Source organism: Arachis duranensis, chromosome 9 (genome assembly GCF_000817695.3).
Source record: "Arachis duranensis cultivar V14167 chromosome 9, aradu.V14167.gnm2.J7QH, whole genome shotgun sequence".
In the NCBI taxonomy this organism is placed as follows: Eukaryota; Viridiplantae; Streptophyta; class Magnoliopsida; order Fabales; family Fabaceae; genus Arachis; species Arachis duranensis.
This window is the reverse complement of record NC_029780.3, coordinates 58,638,768-58,666,105: the sequence shown is the minus strand read 5'-3', so window position 1 is coordinate 58,666,105 and position 27,338 is coordinate 58,638,768. Positions and strand designations below refer to the sequence as shown.

The 27,338-nt window shown below is 37.5% G+C and overlaps 1 protein-coding gene and 1 long non-coding RNA gene across 3 annotated transcripts in view; both read left to right on the top strand.

The window, feature by feature from the left end:
- LOC107465638 (uncharacterized) overlaps positions 1-799 on the top strand; it is a 5,153-nt gene extending 4,354 nt beyond the window's left edge. The window contains exons 3-4 of the mRNA XM_016084614.1: positions 9-437; positions 554-799. Coding sequence (XP_015940100.1) covers positions 9-437; positions 554-799 — 675 coding nt within the window. The remainder of the gene's footprint in view (positions 1-8; positions 438-553) is intronic.
- A 4,158-nt stretch (positions 800-4,957) lies between these two features.
- Positions 4,958-26,086, top strand: LOC107465636 (uncharacterized). 2 transcript variants are annotated; one of them, XR_008002578.1, is made up of 4 exons: positions 4,958-5,078; positions 6,217-6,319; positions 12,681-13,183; positions 25,812-26,086. It is a non-coding gene; the product is annotated as an uncharacterized LOC107465636 (long non-coding RNA). The 2 variants fall into 2 exon arrangements; XR_001587413.3 differs by lacking the exon at positions 12,681-13,183.
- Positions 26,087-27,338: the final 1,252 nt, after the last annotated feature.

Below are 27,338 nucleotides of genomic sequence, written 5' to 3'. Positions count from 1 at the left end.
TGGGCCAGGTAAAATTTCTTATTGTCGGCATTGATTATTTCTCCAAATGGGTGGAAGCCCAACCTTTAGCAAAAATAACATCAAAACAAATGATTTCATTCGTCTGGAAAAATATTATTTGTCGTTTCGGCATACCTCAACATATCACAACTGACAACGGTCGCCAGTTCGCCGATCAGAAATTTCAAGCTTTTTTGCAGGATCTCAAAATAAAGCAGCATTTCGCATCTGTTGAACATCCTCAAACAAATGGACTAGCTGAGACTGCAAACAAAGTCATCCTTCATGCACTAAAGAAAAAGCTAGATGACGCAAAGGGACTTTGGGCCGAGCTAATACCTGAAGTCCTTTGGGGATACAACACCACCCCTCAAACATCAACAAAGGAAACCCCATTCAGACTGGTATATGGATCAGAGGCGATGATTCCCCTGGAGGTCTCCCAAGAATCCATTAGAACCACATAAACAACCAAGACGAAGCTCGGAGAGCCGAGCTTGACATCATTGAAGAAGTAAGAGACATTACCGCCTTAAGACAACGTGCAACACAGCAAGCAATCGCCCGACAGTACAACAAGTCGGTTAAAAGCAGAGCATTTGTTAAAGGGGACTTAGTCCTCCGCAAAACTGAAGCTGCTCGGAAACCACCCTCACATGGGAAGCTCGCCGCCAACTGGGACGGTCCATACCGAATATCAGAAGTACTCGGCAACGGGGCATACATACTCGAATTAATCGATGGACAAGTATTACCCAATAGTTGGAATGTTTCATCCCTAAAGAAGTTCTACAGATAAATCAGGGACAGGCTAGTACTCTTTTTCCTACTACCAAGTTTTTGTCCCAAAGGGTTTTGCTTGGAGAGGTTTTAACGAGGCCAGCCTACCTGAAAGTTTATATTCAAACGATTAGAATCTTACTACCAGCATCATCTATTTACAATCAAATTATGCGATTTCTATCTCCAATCATTGTCAATTCTCAAAATAAACTCAATAAATAGCAATGCTCGGCTATATATGCAACCTGCCATTACTCGGCAGTACATTCAAACCACAATAATGGACTAGTCAAAATCAGTCCGGTCAATAAAATGCTTTGCCACAAAAGAAAAGCACTAATTCCCAATAAAGATTCAGATAATCCAAAAGCAAAATATCAATGTTCTTTCAACAACTGTCACCAATAGACCAATGTCCAAAATATCCACCAACACAAAAAACAAAACCAGAATACCAAACAAAAAACAAACTAAACATTTTCTGCTTGATCTTCAGCATCACCATCGTCTTCAACCATCTTGCCATCACGCACAACTTTCCCCGGATCCATGCCAGACAGGTCAGCTTCCGGTGCCAAGAATTTTGCTTGTAACAGCGCCCTTTCAAATCCCTCAACAAAAGAATCCAAAATTTCATCAGACTTTTTCTTCTGCACATCCTTTAATTCAGCAGTTACCTCAATAAGACGAGATTGCACGCTCGCCAAATCACTTTCCTTCTTCTTCAGATCTTCCACGTCCCGAGCATAATTGTCCTTCGTTTCCTTCAATAACTTCTCAGCCTCAGTGAGCCGTACCTGAAGCTCAGCAGCAACACTTTTACTCTTCACTAACTCCTCATTCAGAACAGAAACCTCTGCTCTATCCGAAGAAACCTTCTTACATTTCAACTCTTGGCTGCGACCAAGACTGGCAAGACAAAGACCAACAACCTACAAAAACGAATACAAAAGCTTGTAAAAGTTTCGAAAAACAACAACTAAGTCAGAAAAGTTTAACCATTACCTGCATATACTGACCAATCGCCATGTCTCCAACCTCTTTTGCAAGAGAAACATCGGCTGACGACTGACAATACTCGTCCACTACAGCCATATAAGGATATTCTCTACCCCAGACAGAAAAGCCCTCACTTTGTTCAGAAATTTCGTGAAGCCTCTTTTGATTACCCATGAAAGCTTGTATCTCCTCCACAGGAACCCCAAACGACTTCTCCTCAGAGTCATCAGATAAGTCCACAACATCAGACTTCCTCTTTCTTTTAATAACCTTCCTCCGACCTTGCCGAGGCTGGGTAACCTCACCAGTCCCGGCAATTTTCTCCACATTAGAAGATGATACTTCCTTCTCCAAATTCTTATTCTTGAAACGCGTCCTCAAAGACGCAGCTGAAACCCCAGGATATTTACCACCTACAAAAAGTAAGTATCATCAGATATCTGAAATAAAATACCAACTACATCACAAACAGCCCTATCACTCACCTAAGTAATTTACAACAGCATCCTTATCTTCTTCCCACTTCAGAAGCTCATACATTGAAATTAGGTCTCCCCGACCAATGTTCTCAACAAGAAACTCAATCAAACAAGCATTTCTCGGAGAAATAACCTCGGGTCCGAGTATATTCTGAGGTTCCGAACACCAATATAATGGGAACTTCTCGGCCAAATTTTCATCTACGAAAAATGGAAAATCTCTTTCTAACCCCCTAACCTTAAAGTACATTTCCTTGAAATCTTTGAAGGAAGACTTATACAACCTGAAAATGCCAAACCCAGGGGTGCTGTTGAAATTTATCCAACCCCCCTTCCACACCCCTTTGGCTTGAAACAGTGAGAAGAAAAGGTCAACAGAGGGTACCTGCTCTAGAAATTCCATTAGAATTTCAAAAGAACGCAAAAACGCCCACCCATTTGGATGAAGCTGCGACGGAGCACAGTTCAGCTGCTTAAGGATCTGACACTCAAAATCTGTGAAGGGCAACTTCACCCTCAGTTCCTCCAGAACACAGCTATGCATGTAGAAAAATTCAAAACCACTCCCACGATGATAAACCCTATCGTTCGCACTACATGGCAGCAACTCAACCCCAACTCCAGCACCAGGTCTCACCAACCTAGTCACATCCACCTCCCTCACGGCAACTTCATCACAAAACAACGATACCTGAGACCTAACATCATCCCCAACCCAATCATAAGACCAATCCACCTTATCTTTCTTCTCCTTCTCAAACCCCATCAAGAAAAACACAGTAAAACAAACATGCAACAGCAAACAGAAACAAGAAGAAGGAAGAAAATAAGAAAAACGCAGACATAACCGTACCTCTCTTGCTCATTCTTCACAGAGAAGGAGAAAATCCAAAATGCCCAAGTTCCAATCAGTAAACGTCATTAATCCAAAAACGTTTCAAAATATCACCATTACATCAATCACACGAAAGGGCAAGTGAAACATTGGAAACTACCAAAACATTAATGAAGCACCCACTCAATCTCTCTCCTCGATAGAAAACAAACACGTTGTCCAACGTGGCAGAACCAAAAAGTCCTTTTAATGAAGTACATTGAACTGGGGGCCCATTCAGGAATCCACTCAACCGAGTTATAACTCATCACAAAAGCTCAACCTGCTTCATTAAAAAAGCTTTCCTCAGCTTAAGCTTGGGGGCTGTGATATGGTCATCATTAACACGTGTTGTATACCTCGGTTTCCTAACCGTTATCGGCAAGTACCATAACTCGTCATCATCCGTTATTGCTCGGAATTGATGAGCTATAACTCGGTAACGTTAACGTTTTTCATAACCGACGTCTCAAAACGGCACAATAAGAAACCGATGATTTATTGCCGAACATAAAACTATCCTTAAAAAGGAGGAAAGATCAATTAAGGTAGAGTTAAGATTGAAAGAGAATTAGAATATAGTCCAAATCTTACCTTATTTTATCTATTGTCAATTCTATTACGAATTTGCTTCTTATGTAAAAAAATTGAATCTCTGAAAATAAAGTTAGATTTTTTGTAAAACAATTAAAAGTTTCTTTTATATTATTTCAAAATTCCAATTATAATGTGACTCTTAATAATTCTTTCCATAATAAGTTATTTTGGTGTCTAATTTATTAAGGAAACCACAGTTGACAACAATTTGTTAACAGTGCAGATCAACCAAGAGACATAATCTAACAAAGACCCACTACAACATTTTGAGTCTATGGTTACGGTTTTTTTGGTCACGGTTTTTAGACCCTTCTATGGTCAATGTTTTTTAGGGTGACAAAAAAAAAAGCTATGGTCACAGTTTTGTTTTAGAAAGGGTGACCATAGAGTACCTATGGTCACAATTTTTTAAAAAAGGGTGGCCTAAAAGGGTCTATGGTCACGGTTTTGAGGGGTGACCTAAAGGGGTCTATGGTCACAATTTTTACAGTGACAAAAAATGGTCTGTAGTCACGGTTTTTCAAAAAAGGGTGACCTAAAAGGGTATATGGTTACTGTTTTGGAGGGTGGCCTAAAGGGGTCTATGGTCACGGTTTTGGGGGTGATCTAAAAGAGTCTATGGTCACGGTTTTTTACAATGACCAAAAAGGAGCTATGGTCACGATTTTTCAAAAAGGGTGACCTAAAAGGGTCTATGGTCACGGTTTTAGGGGGTGACTTAAAGGGGTCTATTTTTTACAATGACAAAAAATCGTCTATGGTCACGATTTTGGAGGTGATCTAAAGGTGTTTATGGTCACGTTTTTTTTACAATGACCAAAAAGGATCTATGGTCATGGTTTTTCGGAAGAGTGGCCTAAAAAAGTTTATAGTCACGGTTTTTGGAAGTGACCTAAAAGAGTCTATAGTCACAGTTTTAATCATTTGAGTTTTAATTAATTAAGATTTTATGTATTTTTTATTATTTTAAATATTTTTTGTAAATTAAAAAGTTTTAATAATTAGAATTGGGCACACATTGATCATTGGATTTTAGGGGTTATTTTAAAAGCTCACACGAATAAGACCTTATTTTAAAAAAAAAATTTAAATTTTAGATTTTTTATCTTTCTAATATTTTTAAAATTAACTATACAGTATACATTTAAATTTTTACCCATCTAATAATTAAAAAGATAATATAACAAACCTGATGCGTTGTTTAATAAAAGAATTTGGGTTTTGTAGCTCACACGTATGACGTTTTAATCTACCATTCATTCACATAGAACAAACCCTAAGTAGACGGCGATGGAATCATGTGGATCCTTGTTTTTCTGCAGCACCGATTTCTGCAACCCTAACTGGTAATTGCTACTTTTATACCTAATTCGTTTTAAATTATTCATATTCAGGATTTGGATTATGGTTAATGTGCTGCTATTGGTGAGTTTTGGTTGTGAATCAAGATGAGTTCTTGAGGCGATCGCGGGAGAACATGGAATTTCCTATTTTATTGTTAGGATAACGAGAGTTACGTTTTAAGCTTTTTCTGGTTTTGATTTGCTAAGATTTTCGATGTGGTTTGTTGTGCTTCTCCTTGCTGTGTTTTGCGCTAGGGTTTTGAATAACGACGAAAAAATGAGCTAGTTGCTCTATTTAATTTTTTTGCACCAATTTTGAAAAATAATAATTACAAATCTTGTATTTAACTGAGTTTAGATTGAGAACTATGCTTGATTATTTAGGTTTACACTTTAATCTTTGAGTACCAATTATTATTATTGACAAGGTTATATATATATATATATATATATATATTCAATTGAGATTTATTTTCTTTTTCAGATTTTTCATTTCAGATTTAATTGAGGATATATAAGTGAACTCTGACAGCATTCTAGATTCTTCATCTAGAATTGATTTATTAATTCCTCTTCAATGTTGGTTGTTTTAGTAAATTAATCTTGCAATGGAGCAAAATGAGTGTTAATGTTTCCGATGCTAACCCCAATGATCAAACCAATCCTTACGTTGTGGAAACTTGCACACATTCAATAGTTTTACGGAGGATTATTTGTTATACTGTTGTATAGAAAGTTTTTTAAATCATGTATAGAAAATTTTTATTTATAGGTCTATTTCATGAGTCTTTATCTCCACAAAGTAATGATATTTTTAGTTTCTGAAGTCTAATTTATCCCTTTGAGTTCGTCAATTTTACAATATTGACTCGGTAATTTAAAGCTCAACCTTATTTTCCATTATTACACTGCATTATTAATTAGTTAGCACTTAGCACTGCTACTCTATATTATGTTTATATCAAGATCATGGGACACTAATGAAAATTATTTTGCCTATTTTAGATGCGAACCCATATTAATAAAAAAAGTTAACTTAATAAGTGCAAAAAAAATGTACATTAATATAGGAACTTAAAATTGGATATTATTTGGTATTTCCTTTTTGAATTTGATTATTTTGACTTTGTTTTATGTACAGGATAATTTTTTCGTACTGGTAAAGACAACAGAAATTGAGTAATTGCTGCGGCACCATTTATAACACAACTTCATATAGCATCTCAAAATGAAGGAACTAAGCAGTAAGTTTATCTCGTAATTGCCATATATAATAATTTGATAGCACATTTAACTAGGGTAGTAAGCGGATATATGGTAGCTAGATTGTCACTATAATTGATCTATTAGATCTTGTTTAGTAAGTTCAGATATTTGCATTCTTAAGTTTAATCATATTTTGTCAAAAGATTGGATGAATTTATCAAGATTTGAGAACGAGTATATAGTTGGTGTAAATAATTTTTTAGAGTTTGCCTTCGTAATTGGAAAACCGATTGGAAAAGAAATCCAATTTCCGTGTGCAAGGTGTGGAAACACTTATTGGTTTGAACAAGAAGACGTACATGAGCATCTTATTTGCTATGGGTTTATCGAAGGTTATAAACGATGGATTAATCATGGAAAATCAGTAATACCAACAGTTGTAGATAGTGACATAGATGATCGAGGGGCGTTGATGATATTTGACGGGTTGCTGCTTAATGCATTCGGAAATATGACGAATCTTGAAGAAGGGGAAAACGGGCTGAATAAAGACGCGAAGAGATTTTATAAGCTGGTAGATGAAGCTGGTCTAGAATTATATCCAAATTATACTACTGGATTTTCGAGACTATTGTTTATCATTCGACTTTATCACTTGAAATGTCTGCATGGTTGGAGTAATACATCTTTTACCTCCCTCTTGGAGTTATTGAAAGAAGCTATACCTGATTTAAACATTCCACTTCTTTTAATAAAGCTAAGAATATGGTTAAAAACTTGGGTCTTGACTATGAAAAGATTGATGCATGTCCTAATGGCTGCATACTGTATCGCAATGAGTACATAAATGATTCAGTTTGCTATATCTGTGGAGAGTCTCGATATAATCAGATTCCTACTATGGATGGCAACGAAGATGACTTTGCGCTTCCGAATAAAGTTCATAAGGTTGCTGCGAAGACCTTAAGATACTTTCCTTTAATACCAAGGTTTAAAAGGCTTTTTATGTGCCCAAACACAGCAGAGGCATTAAGGTGGCATGATGAGCAGCGTTTGAAAGACGGTTGCATAAGGCACCCTGCTGATGGCTAAGCATGGAAGAACTTGGACACTCGGTATCCAAACTTTCAAAAGAACTTCACAACTTGAGGCTTGGTTTGGCAAGTGATGGTTTTAATCCTTTTTGAACTATGAACGTGTCACATAGCACATGGCCAGTTGTCTTAATGGTGTACAATTTTTCCTTTTGGATGTCCATGAAGTCAGAATACTGCATGCTCTCTTTACTCATACCTGGACCTTATTCACCAAGAAATAATATTGATAGTTTTTTTCAACCATTGATCGAAGAGCTGAAGGAGCTATGGGTGTCAGGGGTAGATACATATGATTCTCTTAAGGGAGAAACTTTTCAAATGCATGCTGCACTTCTTTGGACAATCAATGATTTTTCTGTGTATGCAATGTTGTTCGGTTGGAGTATGAAAGGGAAGCTAACTTGCCTTTGTTGTAACCATGATACTTCTTTTTGTTACTTGAAACGTAGCCAAAAGACAGTTTACATGGAACATAGGAGATTTTTGCCAGTTGATCATGCATGGAGGTCTAACAAGAGATCCTTTAATGGGAAAACAGAATTCAGGAGTCCACCACAAATGTTAACAGGTGAAGAGGTTTTAGATATGCTAAAGTCAGTAGATAATACCTTTGGAAAGACGCAAAGCAAAAGTAATGGCCAATGAAAGACCAATATTTTCTGAGTTACCATATTGGCAGCATTGTATGCTCAGGCACAACCTTGATGTAATGTATATAAAAAAAACATAGTCAACAGTATAATTGATAGCTTATTGGATATTCCTAGAAAGACAAAGGATCATGCAAAGGCTCGTTATGATCTTAAGGAGATAGGCATTTGAAAGAATCTTCACTCAATAAATACGAAGGATGGCAAAAGAACTAAACTTGCTAGAGCATGCTTCTCCATCACCAAAGGCGAGAAATGCATTTTTGCAGTGTTTTGAAGAAAACAAAATTGCCTGATGGAAGTGCTTCAAACATTTTTTCCTACCTTTTTTGATATAATGGTTCATTTGCCTATTCATTTAGCTAATGAATTAAGGTTAGGTGGTCCTGTCCAGTTTTGATGGATGTATCCGATTGAGAGATATATGTGCACACTAAAATGGTATGTACGTAATAGAAGTCGTCCAAAAGGATCAATTGCGGAGGGTTATTTGGCTGAAGAGTGTTTAACTTTTTGTTCAAGATATTTACATGAGAGAGTGAAAACAAGATTCAATAGAGTATCTCGGAATAATGATGAAGGTATTTCAACCAAAGAGCCTGATTCAAACTTGTTCACAAACAAGGGAAGTCCATTGGGTGGAAAAAAAGGGCAACTAAATATTTTGGACGAGAAGTCACTCCTTCAAGCTAATTCATATGTATTGAACAATTGCATTAACGTGAAGCCTTACATGAGATATATTTGCACTTCTCATTAGTTCTATTCCTTAGACTAATTTTGGTAGTATTACATAATAATATACATCCATTGTAGAGAACATGGTGAGCAACAAAAGCAAGACAAGCGGAAGCGAAAGTGGAACGTTATTAACGATCAGAATGAAGACTTTATAGACTGGTTTACAGGACGTGCCATGAAAGATGATGTTTCCAGTTGGATACGACAGTTGTCTAAGGGTCCAAATAAAGTTGCAAAATCATTTTCTACTTATGTCATCAATGGGTACAGATTTCATACTAAGCAGCGAGAAGTGATGCGAAAAACGCAAAACAGTGGTGTCAATGTGGTAGTTGAAACTACAAGCTTTACAAGTGTTAAGGACAAAAAACCAATCAAGGCCAATATAAGATATTATGGTAGAATCATGGATATTATCGAGTTAGACTATTTTAGCCAATTTAAAGTTGTGTTATTTAAGTGTGAATAGTTTATGGCTGAGGAAGATAATTATGGTCTGACATACGTTCATTTCAACAAAAGATGTTATCAAAATGAACCATTCGTGTTGGCAAGCCAAGCACCAATGCTTTTATGTGAAAGATCCATATATTCCCCAGAAGCATTATGTGATGAAAATGGTTCCAAAAGATTTGTTTAACATTGGTGTCCAATTACAGTTTGACCCTAACATAAGAGAGCCACATGAATCGGCGAATATTCCGATACCCTTGAGTGATATTGGTGAGGTAGACTTAGTTAGACAGGGTGTGCGACCCACTATTGTTGATGTGACACTGAACAAGATCAAACCTAACCACAAAGAAATAAAGTCTGATGATTTTGACAGTGAAGCTGAAATTGAGGTAGTACAAAAATTGTCCATGATGTTTTATTTGTTCACGATGCTTTATATGTGGCTGCCATATGATTTATTTGTATAAAAATTGATGACAGTAGTGGGCCATAGCCCTCTTAAAATATGTTGCTGTCATATGATTTATTTGTCCATTAAGCTTTATTTATTCATGCTTTATTTGTTCATGAAATCTCAATGTTTGTTTACCTTATTATGTGGCTACCGTATGATTATGCATATGTCCATTTCTTTATTAGTTTTGATGCTTTATTTGACTTTTTTTTATACAAGATGAACAATGAAGGAAATTTCAAAAGAAAAAGGTTAAGGATCCTATCACAAATAGAGTCATAAAGAAGTCCCTTGAAGATGATGAGTCCAGTAAAAAATTCAGGAAAAATACAATTTACGAGTGCTTATGCATTGCTAAAACAATTTCAAATCAAAAGGGAACATCTTCTCTCTTCTTTTTCAAAACTTCATAACTAACTCCTCTTCCTTAATTTTTGAAAATAATATCACTTTCTTCTCTCTCTTCTTTTTCAGAACTTCCTAACTAACTTTTCTATTCTTGATTTTCGAAAATACATCTCCTATTTCTCTCTCATCTTTTTCAAAACCACCTAACTCTTCTCTTCTTAATTTTCGAAAAAAACATCTTCTTCTCTCTCTTCTTTTCCAAAACTAACTAACTAACTCTCATCTCCTTAATTTTTGAAAATTTCTTCTTCTCTTCCTTCCTCTATTTTCGAAAATTTAACAATTAAAATTTAAATCTTTTTTAAATTAATTAATTTAACTTTCGAAAATAATTAAATAAATAAAATAAAAACAAAAATATTTTAATTCTTATTCACCTCTTTTACTTCTTTCTCTTCTTTTACTCCTTCTATCTTCTTCCTTCTTCATCTTCTACCTTTCTTAATCATGAATCTAAGTGGGATTGGAGAGTTCAAGAGAACTCTTGGGATCTTATACAAGCCCCAATGCTGACTTCTATGGTAGAAGTATCAGCATACCACCAATCAGAGCTAGTAGCTTTGAGTTAAACCCTCAACTTATTACTCTGTTGCAGCAGAACTGCAAGTATTCCGGGCTTTCTCAAGAAGAACCTACAGAATTCCTTGCAGATTTCTTAAGGATTGCTGACACAGTACACAATAAAGGAGTAGACCAAGAGGTCTAAAGGTTATTGCTCTTTCCTTTTGCTTTAAAAGATCAAGCAAAAAAATGGTTAGATAACCAACCTAAAGATAGTTTAAAAACTTGGAAACATTTAGTGGACAAGTTTTTAAACCATTACTTTCCCCCTAGAAAGATGACCTAGCTAAGACTGGACATCCAAGGATTTAAACAAGGAGATAGTGAATCTCTTTATAATGCTTGGAGAAAGTATAAGAGGATGTTAAGAAAATGTCCCCAGAAATATTTTCAAAATGGGTACAGCTAGACATCTTCTATTATGGTCTTTAAGACATGGCTAGAATGGCCTTGGACCACTCTGCTGGTGGTTCCATACACTTGAGAAAGACCATAGGAGAGGCTCAAGAGCTTATTGAGACAGTTGCCACTAATCAGCATCTGTACTCATCTCCTGAAACCTCTATAAAAGGAGAGGTTAAGGCAGTAGCTGCTAAACCTAACCCTCCAAAGCAGAATGGCCCATTGACTGAGCAACTGCACGCCCCTTGCCTAGCAAATGCTGGAATTGGAAAAGGCTCTAAGAGAGACTCAGGCTTCTAACAGAAATATAGAAGCTCAGTTGAGTCAAACCAGGCATCAGTTATCTAAGCAGATAACAGATGAATGCCAGGTTATCCAATTGAGGAGTGGAAAAACTTTAAACACCCACCCTCAGTATAATAAAAACGCAAAGCCCATAGAGAAAAACCAGGTCTTTGCACAAGATAACTCTTGGCATTTTAACGCCCAGAGAGGTATCCCTTTTGGCATTGAATGCCAGAAAATGACAGAGAATAGGCGTTCAAACACCAGGAAGGTTACCCTATTGGCGTTGAACGCCAAGAAAGAGGAGAGATTGGGCGTCGAAACGCCCAAGGGGACAGCAACATGGGCGTTGAACGCCCATGCAAGGGAGGTCAGTCGTTCATTGATAACAACCCTCCTTAGCAAGCTAGTAACCCCCCTTTCAACTCACATGGCATTTGGCCTTCATCAACCTTAGTTGATGAATACAAGGCTAAGATGCCATATCCTCAAAAACTCTGTCAAGAGGAAAGGGATAAACAGTTTGCCCACTTTGAGGAGTATCTCAGAACACTAGAGATAAATATCTCTTTTGCAGAAGCTCTTGAACAGATACCTTCTTATGCAAAGTTCATGAAGGACATTCCAAGTCATAAGAAGGATTGGAGAGAGACACAAATAGTCCTCCTCACTGAGGAATGCATGAGGATTGACTTCATTGATTCCCTGGTGGAAGAAGTCAACATGGCCGAAAGCTTCAAGGATAGGCTTGATGATATCCTTGATGATACTCAGCCTGACTCGGAGGAACTTCTGGAAACCTCTGAGGAAAAGGAGAAACCTCCTGAGCTTGAGCTTAAGCCATTACCCCCTGATAAGGGAGGCACTTGCATAAAGGATTTAGCATCCAAGCCTCTTCCCTTGGATGGAAATAATTCAATCCTTTCTAAGACCAAACGTAAGTTTGGTGTTGGATGTACACTATCCACAAAGGAGGAAGCCTCCAAAAGGAGGATACCTAGGGGCTGGAAAAACAAGAAAATCTCTACTGAGGGCTTTTCGCCATAGAAGATGGTGGTATTCACTTATCTCATCATGGTATTCACTATGGAAGAGGAAAGTGACAAAAAGGGACACGAGCATACTACTGTAAGCCTAACCATGCCTCAGGCAGTGAACAAAATTCTGGCTTCTTGAGCATATTACGAAGCTCCCACTAAGGAGTGAGGATTTATTCCTCTATGACTATCTTCCTCCTTGAAAGGAGTTGTCCGTCAAGTTAATGACTTTAAAGTAGTGCTTGTTGGGAGGCAAACTAACTTTACTTAACTATTTTAATTTTCTTTTATTTTGTTTTCCTTTTCAGTTGTCAGAGTCATGATCATGTGCATCAATCAAGAGACAAAATTCACAGCAGTGAAAACAGAACACTCCAAGTGGAATGTCGAAATTGAACGTCAGTGAGGAAGCCCTCCTGGGCGTTCAATGCCCCAAGAGGGGAGCAATGGCATTGAACGCCAGCCATGGAGCAGCCCTTCGGCATTCAAACGCCAGTGCAGAGAAGCAGAGAATCTGGAATTCCCTAGCCTCTCAAGACCAAGAGGTCCCACAGAAGGTCCACCTACACCACCTTTTTCTTTTCCATCGATCATATTTGCTTGAGGACGAACAAAACTCTTAAGTTTGGTGTTGCAAAAGCTTTGCTTTGTGACGTCTACCACTCTTAAGTATAGAAGAAGATGATGGAGTAAACTAGAGAGCATGCACATGAGCCTGTGCAGCCGCCTCAACAAAGACACATGAGTGACATAGAAGAGATCAAGAACTACATGAGATCCTCAAGGACGAGCACTGGCCACTATCATTCAGGTGCATTTGTTCTCTTTTACTCATTTCCTGTTATTTTTCTGTTTTCTGTCTGTTTATTTATCTGTTCTCTAGTTCTAGTTGCATGATCATTTGCATTAATGTCTTTAAGCTGTAAAATATTCCATGTATCTCTCACCTTACTTAAATGAAAAATTTTTATTTGAAAAGAACTAAGAGATGCATGAATTTCAAATTTAAAATAATATTAGTTTATTTAGTTTGATGTGGTGTCATTTGATTTTGCTTTCTGAATGTATGAAATAAACAATACATATTTGAAGTCGTGATTTATGAATGTTGGATCTTGAAAGAATAAGGAAAAAGGAAAAGTATTGTTGATAATCTGAAAAATCTAAAAATTGATTCTTAAAGTAAGAAAAAGCAGCAAAAAGAAAAAGAAAAGCTTGCAGAAAAAAATGGCAAAAAAATAAAAAGAAAGAAAAAATAAAAAGCAAGTAAAAAAAGTCAATACCCCTTAAAACCAAAAGGCAAAGGTAAAAAGGCCCAAGGTTTTAAGCATCAGTGGTTAGGAGGGCCCAGAGGAATAAAATCCTGGCCTAAGCGGCTAAACCATGCTGTCCCTAACCATGTGCTTGTGGCGTGAAGGTGTCAAGTGAAAAGCTTGAGAGTGAGCGGTTAAAGTCATGGTCCAAAGCAAAAAGAGTGAGTTTAAGAACTCTGGACACCTCTATCTGGGGATTCTAGCAAAGCTGAGTCACAATCTGAAAAGGTTCACCTAGGTAAAGTGTCTATGGCATGAATGTATCCGGTGGTAATACTGGAAAAAAGAGTGCTCAGGGTCACAGCCAAGACTCAAAAAGCTGTGTTCAAGAATCAAAATAAGCTTAACTAGGAAAGTTAATAATATCATCTGAATTCTAAGTTTCTAAAGATGCCAACATCTCTGAGTTTCAATGGTTAATGAGATGCCAAAACTATTAAGAAGCAAAAAGTTTCTAAGTCCTGCTCATCTGATTTTTACTAAGCTTCATTTGAAACTTAGAAATTTATTGTATCTTAATTTTTTTTATCCTACTATATTTTTAGTTGCTTGGGGACAACCAACTGTTTAAGTTTGGTGTTGTGATGAGCGGATATTTTATACGCTTTTTGACCTCACTTTCATATAGTTTTTAGTAGTTTTTATCTAGTTTTTATTTTGTATAGGTTTTAGTGTTAAAATCACATTTTTTGATTCTACTATGAGTTTTTCTGTTTTTGGGCAATTTCATGTATTTTTTAGTTGAAATTAAGGAGTTAGAGCAAAAATCTGATTCAGAGACAGAAAAAGCACTGCAGATGCTGTTCAGATCTGACCTGTCTGCATTCAGAAGAGCTTTTCTGGATCTACAAAGATCCAAATGGAATGCTTTTCAGACCTCCTTGGGAGGATACACATTATTTTCGTTTTCATTATTGTTTTTACCTCAGTATGAGTTTCTAAACCTCCTAGGTTGAGGGGAGGAGCCCTGGTGAGTCCTATGAATTAATAAAAGTACTATTTCTTCTTCTTCGATCCGTGTTTGATCTATCTCTAAGATGTATATCCTGATCTTCACCGTGATGAACAGGATTATCTGACAAATTGGCTCTATTCATCACATTAAGACAAACGTACCTGACAAACAACCACGTCTACTTGGGTTCGTGTGAGTACTTGGAAGAAAAGCACGAGCCAACAACTATAGATTTACATCTCTTAGATGGTTGATCCACGATTTCGTTGGGGACTTCTCGAGACACCAGTTCAGCCAATCTCCGGGGAGATTAAGCTTTCCGTGGTATAGGCTAGATTTCAAAGAAATAACATTCTCTGATCCGGAAGATTCGACCTTATCTGTGGCATTTTGAGTAGGATCACCAAGAGAATAGCTTGCAAGAACTTCACCCTCCATTGGATTGAATGACCAAGAGCTCTGTCGTTTATTCTGTAGCAGAGGAGATCAAGGACCATTGGCGTGGCTTTGATCACTTACAGCCTGCCATAGAAGAAGATCGTTCACAAGCAAAGAAGATAGTAGTACCAGAGTTACTTTAGAAAGACAAAGCATCTCCAACTCTCAACTCTATTCCTATCAGTATTACTATTCCCAGCATATAATTCCTAATAGCCAACTTCTTAATAGCTAATTTACAACTCCTTCTGATTCCGCCCGACTAATACGTGCAAGACAACCATAAGCTTGCTTTAAGCCACAATTTTCGTGGGATCGACCCTAACTCGCTCAGGTATTACTTGGACGACCCAGTGCACTTGCTGGTACTGCTGCTGTTGTTACGAAATAGTGTTGGTTTTGCATACACGCGCACCATGAACCCCTCACTGGTTGTGTATACACTTTAGTCGCTCAGTATTTAGGGCTTAATCACTCAATTCTCCTTTAATCATATTTTCTAGGATTTGCTAGTCGTCTAACAATCAACAAATACTTGATGAATGAATGCAAATATCATGATGTTTTTGGAGGGCTGTAATAAGGTTAGGGTAAGGGTAGGATTAATATGGTTAAGTGGGCTAATAGATTGGATCTTTGATTAGCTCGAGTATCCCACCTAATCCTATATCAACCTATGTACACAAAAGAAAAACAACATAACTTCCCATTCATTTCCCTTTTTCTCATTCACCCATGCATTTTTCTTTCCAATTCACACACATATGCATCCTTTATTTACATTCTTATTATCATTTCTTTTTCTTTTCTATTCTTTTTCTCTTTTTTTTATAAACAAATTATGTACACCAAAATCCTTTCTTTTAACATCAAAAAGGGATGTATATGTTTTAAGTAATAGATGCATGAGTGTTTACCCATTTTTCTAATTTTTTTTCAATTAACACCCAAAGTAAACTAACTACCAATGTGTCCCACAAATTTCCGCCCCCCACTTGATTAACACACACACTCAACCCAAGCTAATCAAATATACAATTCATGGGCCTTAATAGTTTTTTGCTTAGGGCAAATGATGTGCTTAAATTTAGAACAAAGGGGAATTAAAGGCTCAAAAGTGGTTATAAAGGTAGATATAAGGGTTGGCCATATAGGTTACGTGATTTCAGTTCAAAAATGGCCTCAATCATACTAAATGCATTCAAAATATCAAATACAGAACATATAGAATCAAGCAAATCAAAGATTATAATCATAAAAGGAGTTTATAACACACAAGAACAAAATTTGTGGTTGAAAATGTATAACCACACAATGAAGCTTAAGTCTCACTTGGTGTTTTGTTCAAGCTCTTTTCTATGTTTTATAAGAAAATACTTCAACGAAGTTCAAAAACAAGTTTCAAATCTAATCAATGGAACGCCCTAAAATGAGATTTCTTGAAAATTTCTTTGTTGTTTTTACCAACTTTATTTCATATACTAGGTAACATGCAAATATAACCATAAGCAAAGTTGAGAAAGAGAGATTTACGCCCCAAAAATTGCGGTTCCTCCCTACACTTAAACGTTGCACGGTCCTCCATGCATGCATACAATCCGGGGGTGAAGAAATATGAGGCTCCACTTTCAGCTGGTGGGCACTGGGGCTTGAGCTGCTGGATAAAACAAATAAACAAGAATTGAGGAAAAGTAAAATGTGTGTGGTATGATAAAAGACAATGTGTGCATTCCAAATGTGTGCACTATTTAGAACACACACATTGTTCGGGTAAAATGGTGACCACACAATCAGAAGAAATAGTATTTGTTCCTCAATGAAGTGGTCTAGGTTACAAGTAAAGAATAAGCAGGAGATAAGGCACAAACAAACCTAGGTAACCACAACTAAAGTAAATTGAGTATATGAGATATTGGATACTAAAATTGTGCAAGTGAAAGCGCAAGATGAATAGAAAATGGCACAAATAAGAATAACCAATCCAAAAATAAAAAGAAAACTCCTTATTCATCATGATACATAATGCAATAGTCACATGGTAAAGGTACTTGTTACAAAAAGTGATACACTTGATAGCAATCAAATCAAGTCACTCAAAGAAAAGTAAATCGTTAACAAAGAGCAAGCACCGGTCATGTGATGAATTTGATATGAAAAACCATGATGAATAAGTAATTTTAACTCAATTCACTTAATTCAATGTGCACTTATAAAAATTTCACCTAATCAGCAACAAAATGTAAATGTGCCAATCCAATTAGGTGCTAGTAATTTAAGGCAAAGTATAAGTGTATTGATGAAATTCAATCAAGAAGGAACCCACTCAACATTAGGCAAACACTTGTAATTTATTTAATTAACAACTAAACCAAACCTAATATAATTACTAAAACAAAAACTAAATGCAATGAAAATCGAGTAAAACAAGTAGAAAATAAGGTAAAAGAGAGAGTAGGGAGGAATGGAGGGGTGGTGGAAGCGCGTTAGGGCTTAAGGAAAAGTGCAAACAAAATTTGCCCAAAACAGCACCTGTGCGTACGCACACAAGGTGAAAAATGGAAGGTGTGCGCTCACACAAGGGTGTGCGAACGCTCTGAGCAGAGAGGGGATTAAGAAGTGTGCGTATGCACAAGTCTGGGTGTACGCACAGAACACACTTTTTTTTAGGAAAAAGGATCATGTGTGGGTGCACACACAGGTCCTTGCGCACGCACAAGAGTGAAAAGAGGTAGGGGTTCATACGCACAGGTTGTGCCAGCGCTCCCAGCAGAATGGGTGTAAGGAAGTGTGCGTACACACAAGGTGTTACGTACGCTTACAGTGCACAAAAAGAATGGTGTGTGCGTACGCATAAGAGCGTGCGCACGCACAAAGCGCAAAACACAAAGGGATGCACGCGCACAAGGTGAGCAAGCACTCCCAACAGAGGCTTCGTAAGGTAGTGTGCGTACGCACAGGACGTGATTTTTAGTTGTTGTGTGCGTGCGCGCAAGGGCAAGCGCACGCACATGCCCTGTTTTTTCCCAAAAATTTTCTTCAAAATCTAAGGTATCAAGTCTTAGCTCAACCAAAATTCAACCCCAAACATTCAAAACTTCACACAATCATGATCCATTCCAAAATTAACCTATCTAAACTCAAAATGAAACTAATCCTAGACTAATTAAGACAAGCAAACATGCAATAAACCAAAATTATAAACAAAGAAAGGGTAAGAACAATGTTACCATGGTGGGATATCTCCCACCTAGCACTTTGGTTTATAGTCCTTAAGTTGGCCTTGTTGAGGAAACTCTTGTTAAGGTGGCATATGTTTCCACTCCTCCTTAAATCTCCATCCGTGTTTGGTCTTTGAAGCTCCTCCGGGATCCCATATTCTAGTTTCCCGTTCTCCTTGTTGTGGATTTCCATGCTCCAATCCGGATGGACAAGCTCTCAAATGACCCGTAAAACAACCCAACACACTCCAGAAATCACCCAATTGTGCTTCACACCATGTTTGAATGCGAAGTCTCGAATTGGTTTTCTTGAAGAACCTTGGGTTCACTTAGCAACCAACATCCTTTCCTCCACCATGCACCAACCCAAGAAGGACCTTGAGTTGGTAGTCCGTCTCCAAGATAGCATATTGATGGGGGCCAATGAAGCTCATAGGCGAAATTGCCACCCACTCAATATGATCTTCACTCCATTCTTTAGTTGATCCTTCACATTTCTCAAGAGAGGTGTCTTGATCGGATGAGCGTAGAAGGAATAAATGGTTCACCGCCTCGGCTATGGTAGCCATAAGTTGCCCTTGTGTTCTTCAAAATCCTTCTTGCTCTTGGAGAAAAACTTGAAAGCATTGATCTTCCTGGGACAAGGGTTGGGGAACTCCACAATTAGATAAGAGAGAAGGTTCATGGGGTGGGAAGAAGATTGTAAGTGTGGGAGGTGACTCATGTTAGTAAGTGTTTTAAGGTGGTATGTAAGAAGGTGTATGGTGGTGGTGGTGCGGTATTCGAAAATATGGTGATTGGGGGTTATGTTGGGGGTATGGGTCATAGGTATATGGTGGTGGAGGTGCATAATCATTGTGAAACCCACCATATCCTTGAATTGGGTATGCATATTGGGGAGGGTTTTATTCATTGTAGTATAAAGGAGCTTGCTCCTTCCAAAATCGATGCTCCAATCCCATGATGCAATCTAAAATTGAAGTTATCAAGCCCTGCAAAATGATCACAACCAATCTCCAAACCAAGAGGGTGACAACTCATAAAGAAAATAGAAAATAAAAACTAAAGACATCAATTAACAAAGTAAACAAAAATCCTAATTACCAATAAAAACAAACAAACAACCAAAAAGTATCTATTCACACTATTCACATATTAACAACAACCAAAACTATAAGACTCATGGCGCTAGTTCCCCGGCAACGGCGCCAAAAACTTGAAAAAGCAAAACCGTCGGCCAAAAATTTCTTCTCAGTAAAAGAGAAATAACCTCGTTGCAAGTATAGTTCTCAACTAACATGTAATGCTAAATAAAAGTTTAATTTTTTCAAGTTCAAATAACCAAGAGTAATCAAACCTCGGGTCGTCTTCCCTAAGAACTAATGCCTAAGAGTGCACAATTTTGGTTGTTGGAAGCAAAATGGGTTTTCAATGATGAAGCAAGCAATAAAGAAATAAAAGAACGAGACAAAATTGCAAATAATGTATTTAATATGAACAAGTAAGACTCAAAATTGATGGAAAAGTGGTTCAAAACATAAATGAAACCATAACTTGAGATGAGTTATGGAACCCTTCCTGGCCAAAACCACAACTACGATAATTATGATAGATTAATCTCACTAAATCAATCCTTAACATCGAAGGATAGGTCAAGTGAGCATAATTGTTATTAATCCACAAATCCTAGCTAACTTACTAATTACCTTAGTAAGAAGCTAGCGTTAGTGGAAACAATAACAACTAACAACCCAAGAATTATCACTAAAAGTTGAACATTATGGCTCTAGTAATCCATAAACTCATTTTCCCCAAGTCAAGGGATGGAAATTATCCTATAATCAAAATTGGCATTTCATCAAACACATAGTGGGCATAAACATAAAACATGGCAAAATTGGAAAAATGATGAAAGTTATGAACCACAAATGATCACAATCAACAATAATAATTCAAACAAACATAAAATAACTATCAAACATCAAATTCCTCAACTAGAAATCCAAAATTGCAAAACTATGTATATATGATAAAGGAAAGTAAAATATATGAAAGTGTAGAACAAGTAGTGGCCACAGAACTATGCGTGGGCACAGAAAGTATGTGTGGGCATGAAGCATTTGCATATTTGCTATATTAGCTAGTGAGTTTAGTTGGTTTTAGCTTAGTTTCACTCGTTTTCTCTAAATAAATAAGTATTTTTATGAGTTTTGTTTTCATGCACGAGAATACCAAGGACCATGTTGATTGTAGCCAAATTCATGCAAATGATTCAAGAAATACATAAATGAATGAGTATGAATGAATCTCATGATATTGATTGCATGGATTGGTAAGACTTTGAAGCAATTTCCCTTGTTAATGATAGGTGATGAAACAAGAAAGCATTGAAGCAAGAATGAAGCAAGCAAGTGGCTAACAACTCTTTTAAGAATAGCAATGTGCACGTTGCTAACTTGGGATTCAAGTTGGCAACGCCATTGAAGCCTTACTTCAGGAAGATCACAAACAACCTTGCAAGAAAGTGGTCTCCTGTGAGAACTATGCACGTTGCTAACTTGGAGCTACATTGGAGTGCTTGGCAACAACGCCAAGAAGCAAACTGGGCAAGAAGAAGAGGAGTTGTTGGCGTTGCCAATGCCAGGAACAAGGGCGTGCTTCTAGGCAACGCCAGGCAGCCCTGGAGAATGAATATAGAAGAGTTGCACGTTGCCAACTTGCATTCCAGCTTGAGTTTCCATCAACAACGCCCAACAATGCAAGGCAACCCTGGAGAGCACATTTGGGCGTTGCCAACTTGGAGAAAGGGTGAGTTTTTGAAGGCAACGCCAAGCAGCCCTGGAGAGCACATTTGGGCGTTGCCAAATTGGGCCAGGGAGGAGCTTCGAGGGCGTTACCAACGTGGGAAGTATAGGCGTTGTTCAAGGCAACGCTGAGCTAGAAGAATTTACCCAGGGAAGAAGCTCGAGCACGTTGCCAACGTGCTGCTTCACTGGAGTGTTTAGAGGCAAGGCCAGGGAGGAAAGCTTGGATGGTAGCAAGCCTTGGATCTCCACCCATCGAGCACGTTGCCAACGCCACTCTTCATTGGCGTGTTTGACAATAACTCAAGGCAACTTGGATGGCACTTCTCCAACTCAAGCACGTTGCCAACGCCAGGAAACATAGGCGTGTTCAATGACAACGCCAAGCAAGGAGGCTGTCCAGGAAAGGAAGCCAACATTGCCAACGCTGAAATGCATGGGCGTTATCCACAACAACGCAGCAAACAAGTTTGGAGAGCAACTTTCCCTCACTCGAGCACGTTGCCAACGCCAAGCTCTAGAGGCGTGTTCCTAGGCAACGTGACAAGCAAAGTTGAAGGCTAGAAAGCAGTCTTGGAGGGGAGCACGAGCACGTTGCCAACGTGCCAACAAGGGGGCGTGTTTGAGGACAACGACAGCCCCATGTTTCAGCCTTGGGAGGCTTGGCACGTTGCCAACTTGAGAAGAAAGGGGCGTGTTCAGCAACAACTTGGCAGCCTGACCTTACCTTCTTTGAGGAAGCATAACTTGAGCTACAAAGCTTCAATTAAGATGATTCCAAGTGCATTAGAAAGAAGACACTCTGAGCTTTCCAATGATGTATGATAGTTCATATTGAAGCAGAGGATTGACACTCAAATTCTGGGCAACATTAAGCATGAAAGTGGAGCCAAAAAGAAGAAAAGCCAAGTTGTTAGCAACAACTTGGGCTAACAACGCCCAGCACAAAGTTCCCGGCCCAGGAAACTCATAACCACGTTGCCAACGTGCCTTTACACTGGCGTGTTTGCCAGTACCGCCCCATTGGGCCAGGAGCATTATGAATGAGCTCTTTCTTCTCTGTTTAGCAACACTTGCTCCATTGACTTCTTCCATTGCCAAGAATTTAACAAAGAATGAAGCCCACATTGCTAGCCCAATCAAAGATCTTTAAAGGAGTTTTAGGAGTAATATAAATAGGAAGGAGTGGTGTACTTTTAAGAGGACTTTTTTTGGACACTCAGACTCATAGAAACTTTTACTTTCTAGCACTTGTACTTGGAGAACTCTCTTGAATTTCTAGGAATATACGGGAAAGCTATTTTTTGGCTTTTCTGGCAACTTTTCATTTTTAAGCATTTGTTTCTTCTTCTTCTTGATCCTTCTTCACACTTAGTTAAATTTTCATTTATGGCAATTGTTGTTAAAATTGGAGCTATGATTCACTAAACCCCATTTTCATTAGGGAGAAGAGCTCTGCTTGTTTGAATGAATTGATAAATCTTCTTCTCCTTCTCAATTCAAGTGGTTAATCCAAGAGGAAACTCTTGTTCTTCATAGATTCAATCACCATCGAGAGAGGGGTTAATCTATATGAATTGTGTGGTGAATTTGAGAAATGAACCACATAGTTCAGTTTAGAGTTTATCCTTTCATGATCTCCTTAATCAATACACTTTGGTTGGTATGTGAGATGTAACCTTCCTTGGTTGAGATTTTGGAAATTGTGTGGCTTGGATTAGGAATTGAGCTTCATCTCTTCTCATGAACAATTAGATCACGAGAGTGGCAATTGGTTATGTTGAGAGAAATTGGATCACCAAGAGATTGGGATTCAATTACCCACAACTTGCCATGGATCTATACCCATGATTGAGAAGGAATTGATCAACATCAATTCATGAGAATTGTATCTCCGATCCCTAATGATTCTCTCTATCATTAATTCTCATTTCTTTTGAATACCCATTACCCAATTCCCTTTTACATTCTTGCAATTTATTATTCTTGTCATTTACATTCTGTTTCTCTATTTTCTTGCTATTTACTCTTATGCTCTTTAAAATTTTGCAATCTTTACTTTATTGCAATTTATCTTTAATGTCATTTAAGTTTCTTGCATTTTAAGTTTCAGTAATTTACTTTCATTTTCTTTCTATATTCTGGTTCTTTAAATTTCTTGTCATTTAAATTCTTGCAATTATGTTCAAAAATCACAATTCTCATGAAATCAAAACAATGTTTGCTTGACTAAATCTACCATTTAACTAAAGTTGCTTAATCTACCAATCTCCGTGGGATCGACCTCACTCTTAGTGAGTTTTATTACTTGATACGACCCGGTATACTTGCCGGTAAATACGTGAATTCTTAATTTTTACGTATCAGGGCACAGGCTGAAATGCTTCTCTCCTTTGTTTTTTTTCATGTTTTCTCCCAATTCCATGCTTTTCTTCTACTCTTATCAAGCCATTCCAACCTATTACACCTGAAATCACTTATCAAAATCATCAAAGCATCGAATGAAATAAAAATGGAATAAAAATTGATTAAATTAAGCTCAAAATAGTATGTTTTCTCAATTAGGCACAATTTAAGGAGAAAACACAAAAGCATGCTATTTGACTGAATAAATGTGGGTTTATATGATGAAATTCACTCAAATCAAAGCAAAATATATCGTCAAATATGGATTCATCACACGCCTATAGTGGAGCTTTAAGGACTATTTTCTGGAAGATATAGCTGGTGTGCCACGCCGAGCAGTGGCGCGCCACGCCTATAGTGGAGCTTCAAAGACTCTCTTCTAGAAGACATAGCTGGCGTGGCACACCCACAGTGGAATTTGGACATCCTTCTTTGGAGAACACAGCTGGCGTGCCACGGCCAGTAGTGGCGTGCCACGCCCACATTAAGACCCTGGCGTTTGCTTGAAGTGGCATGTCCACACAAGTGCCCAGTCACCTTTGCTTGTTTTCTTCCTCTTTTATTTCTCTTTTCACCTAAAATGCATGCAAGAACTCATTTCAAAGCAATATCCTATAAATTCCTGGGAGCTCAAATCAGATATACGAAAGGACTATCCACATCTCTTTTCAGGTAACTAGATTTGAATTTTGAGGACAAAATTCTTTGTTAGGTGGGTAGGATGTAAACCCCGGTTAAATTAGTAAATAATTAGTCAATAAATTAGTTTTTAATAAGGAGGATTAGAAATGTGAATATTATATCAAATTAGGATAGATCTCATTGAAACGAGAATTTTGACACCAATTTCGAAGAAATCGCTCCAAGATTGGACCGAACGGGCCGAACCGGTTGAACCGGACCCGAATCGGGCTGTCAGTCCAACCGGACCAGCCCTTTTAAGTGAACCCAAGCCTTCATCCCCCTCATTTCAACATAAACGAAGATGAAAGCTTCCCAGGGAAAAGAAGAACGAGACATTCTCGTAAACCCTCACGTTAACTTCTGTACGCCGTAACTTCTCCGTCCGAGCTCCAATCGCCGCACCGTTTGCGGTCACGCGTTCACCGCGTCGAGCTCTACGTTTCTACCAGAACAATTTTATAGGTAACTCATTATTTCACACCCAGCCTTCATTTCCCCCAATTTTCTAGTTTTGAGAAGGAATATTGAATTTCTTTGATTTCTGATGTTTTAGAATCCAATTATCTTGAGAAAAACGTTCACTCTTGCTTATGTGAAGCTTGGGTAAAGTGAGGATATGATAATTCTATTTTAATTTTATTGAATTTGAACTTTGAGTATTAAATTGGATATATATGTGTTATAAATGTGTATTAAGTTGTGAATAAATAATTGGAGCTTGAAATTGTAAATATTAGAACTTGGAGGAAGTGGATTAGTTGAGGTTTTGAGGGCTGTGTTCTTTTAGGAAAATTTTCTTGAAATAATACTTGGGAATCGGCTAAGGTATGGTTTAGGTTTCTTACATTTAATATATAATGTTCTGTGAAAACTTAGGTTAGATGACCATAGGATAGGTTGGATTGCATGTGTATATTTAATGTTTAGTATCCTGTTGATGAACATGGTTGGTTTAGTGCTTGTTGGTTAACTGGTGATTTGGTGAATTATTGATTTGAGGTATTTTGGGTTAGAAGCTTAGGATTAGTGAACTATGATCCTTAGTTGAATTTTGGTTGTTGAATTTGAATATTGTACGAGTATAATTGTTGATCTGAGGTAGATTTATTATGGTGACTGTTATGATGATGAGGAAGGGTATGTTGAATTGAAAAGAAAGCAGGTTTGGACCCGAAAAGGGTGGCAAAGTCTGAGTTTTAAAGGAGATGCTGCCGGAATTTTATAAAACAAATTAGAGATTTTGTTTATATGATTATTTAAAAAGATTTAGATTCAAGGGTTATATGATTTGATTTAGAGTTATTAAGAAAATGAGCATGTTTTAAGTTTGAATTATTTAGAAAAGAATGAATTATGTTTTGAATTGGAACTATTGATGGACGGAATGGGAGGTGTGATAATGAAGGATAAGGATTGAATATGATTGACGTATAATGATGAATGAAATGCGATTGAGAATGATGTGGTCGTTGATGAATTATAATTGAATTATTTATATGGCTTATGAATTTAAATAATCTGAGATACAAGATTCCCTGGATCAAATGCCGTGGCTTGCCACCACGTGTTCCAGGTTGAAAACTTGATACTCTGTTGACCATACTATGTTGTTGTTTTTCAGATGCAGGTCAAGAGGCATCTCGTTAGGCGTTTGGACCCTTGAAGCGGAGTGGTTACAGGGTTATTTTGTTATGCTATTATGTGTATATATGTACTTGGTTTTCTCCCTGCATAACTTGTTCTTTTGATCCTCCTAGAGGTTTATGGAGAGACAGGATTGTGTATATGTACTTTTGGGTTTTGGATATGTATGTATATATATGTGTAAATATTCTCCGGCCAGTCTTGACTTCACAGGCTGAGTTAGGAGCTTGTTATTTTGTATCTTTGGCACTCTATTCCTACTTCTGTTATTATATGTTTAATAGTTACGGTTTTCTTAGCACGCAGGTTAACCCGTTCTTTGAGTGTTACGCTTTTATTTTGTGATTTTGTTTCCTCTTTTCTTCAAGGTTATATCATGAATTTATAGGACATTGTATGGCCCTTTTTTATGAGAGAAAAAGGTAGATGATGCAAGTCATCAGTGTGGCCACAAACGGTGTGGCGATCGGAGCTCGGAGTGAGAAGTTTTGGGAGATGGAATCAAGAACAAGGGTTTGCAAAATTCTCCTCCCCCTTTCCTTGTGTTTTCAGCGTGTGTGGGTATGAATGGGGAAGAGAACTGGCTGGTGCCATTTCACTTAGTGGCTTGGGTTGGGCCTTGGGCCCAATATGGGCTCGGTTTGGCCCGGTTTGGCCCGTTCAGCCCATTCTTGGGCCAAATTCTTTAAAATTAGTGTTAAAATTTATGTTTTAATTAATTCTACCTCATTAAACTATAAAATTCTTTTTTTTTAATTTCTGTGATTAATATTTAATTTATTGGCTAATTATTCGTTAATTATGCGGGGTTTACAAAGTGCGAATCACCCAAATAAACCAATGGCACTAAAAAATTACGTAGATCACCCAAATAAAAATATGTTACGTGCATGTCCTTAATAGATATCTCTATGGAAATCGACACAGGTACACTCAATTTAGCTCTACACGTATGATGATTAGATTTTTGACGGTTTAGAAATTCACTAATGAAATCTCGTTGTAAAGTATAGTTTCTAAACCAAACAATAATCCTTTCATACAAAAAGTTGTTTGTCACTAGTACAAACCCCTAAAATTTATAAACCGAAGTATTGGACCTCGGGTCGTTCTCCCTAAGAATTACAATAAAGTGTCTTGTTATTGGTTGTGAGTTATTTTGGGGTTTTTGGATAAGAAGCATGAAAAGTAAATGGCAATGAAAATAAACTAACAACTATAAAAGGCTCTTGGCAAGGTATGAAAATTAGAAGTCCTATTCTAGTTATCCTTCTCAATTGTGATGAGAATTGTTCATTGCTACCACTTAGTTAACCCTTACTAAATAAAGGAAACTCAAGTGGATGAATTGATTGATTCCTCAAGCCCTAATCAACTCCTAAAGGAAAGACTAGCTTTAGAGGCATTCAAATCAATTAGCAACTTCTAATTATCAATCAACAAAGGACTTAGATAACTCAAGAGTCACTAATCACTCTACCTAGGCCAAGAGGAACAAAATCTA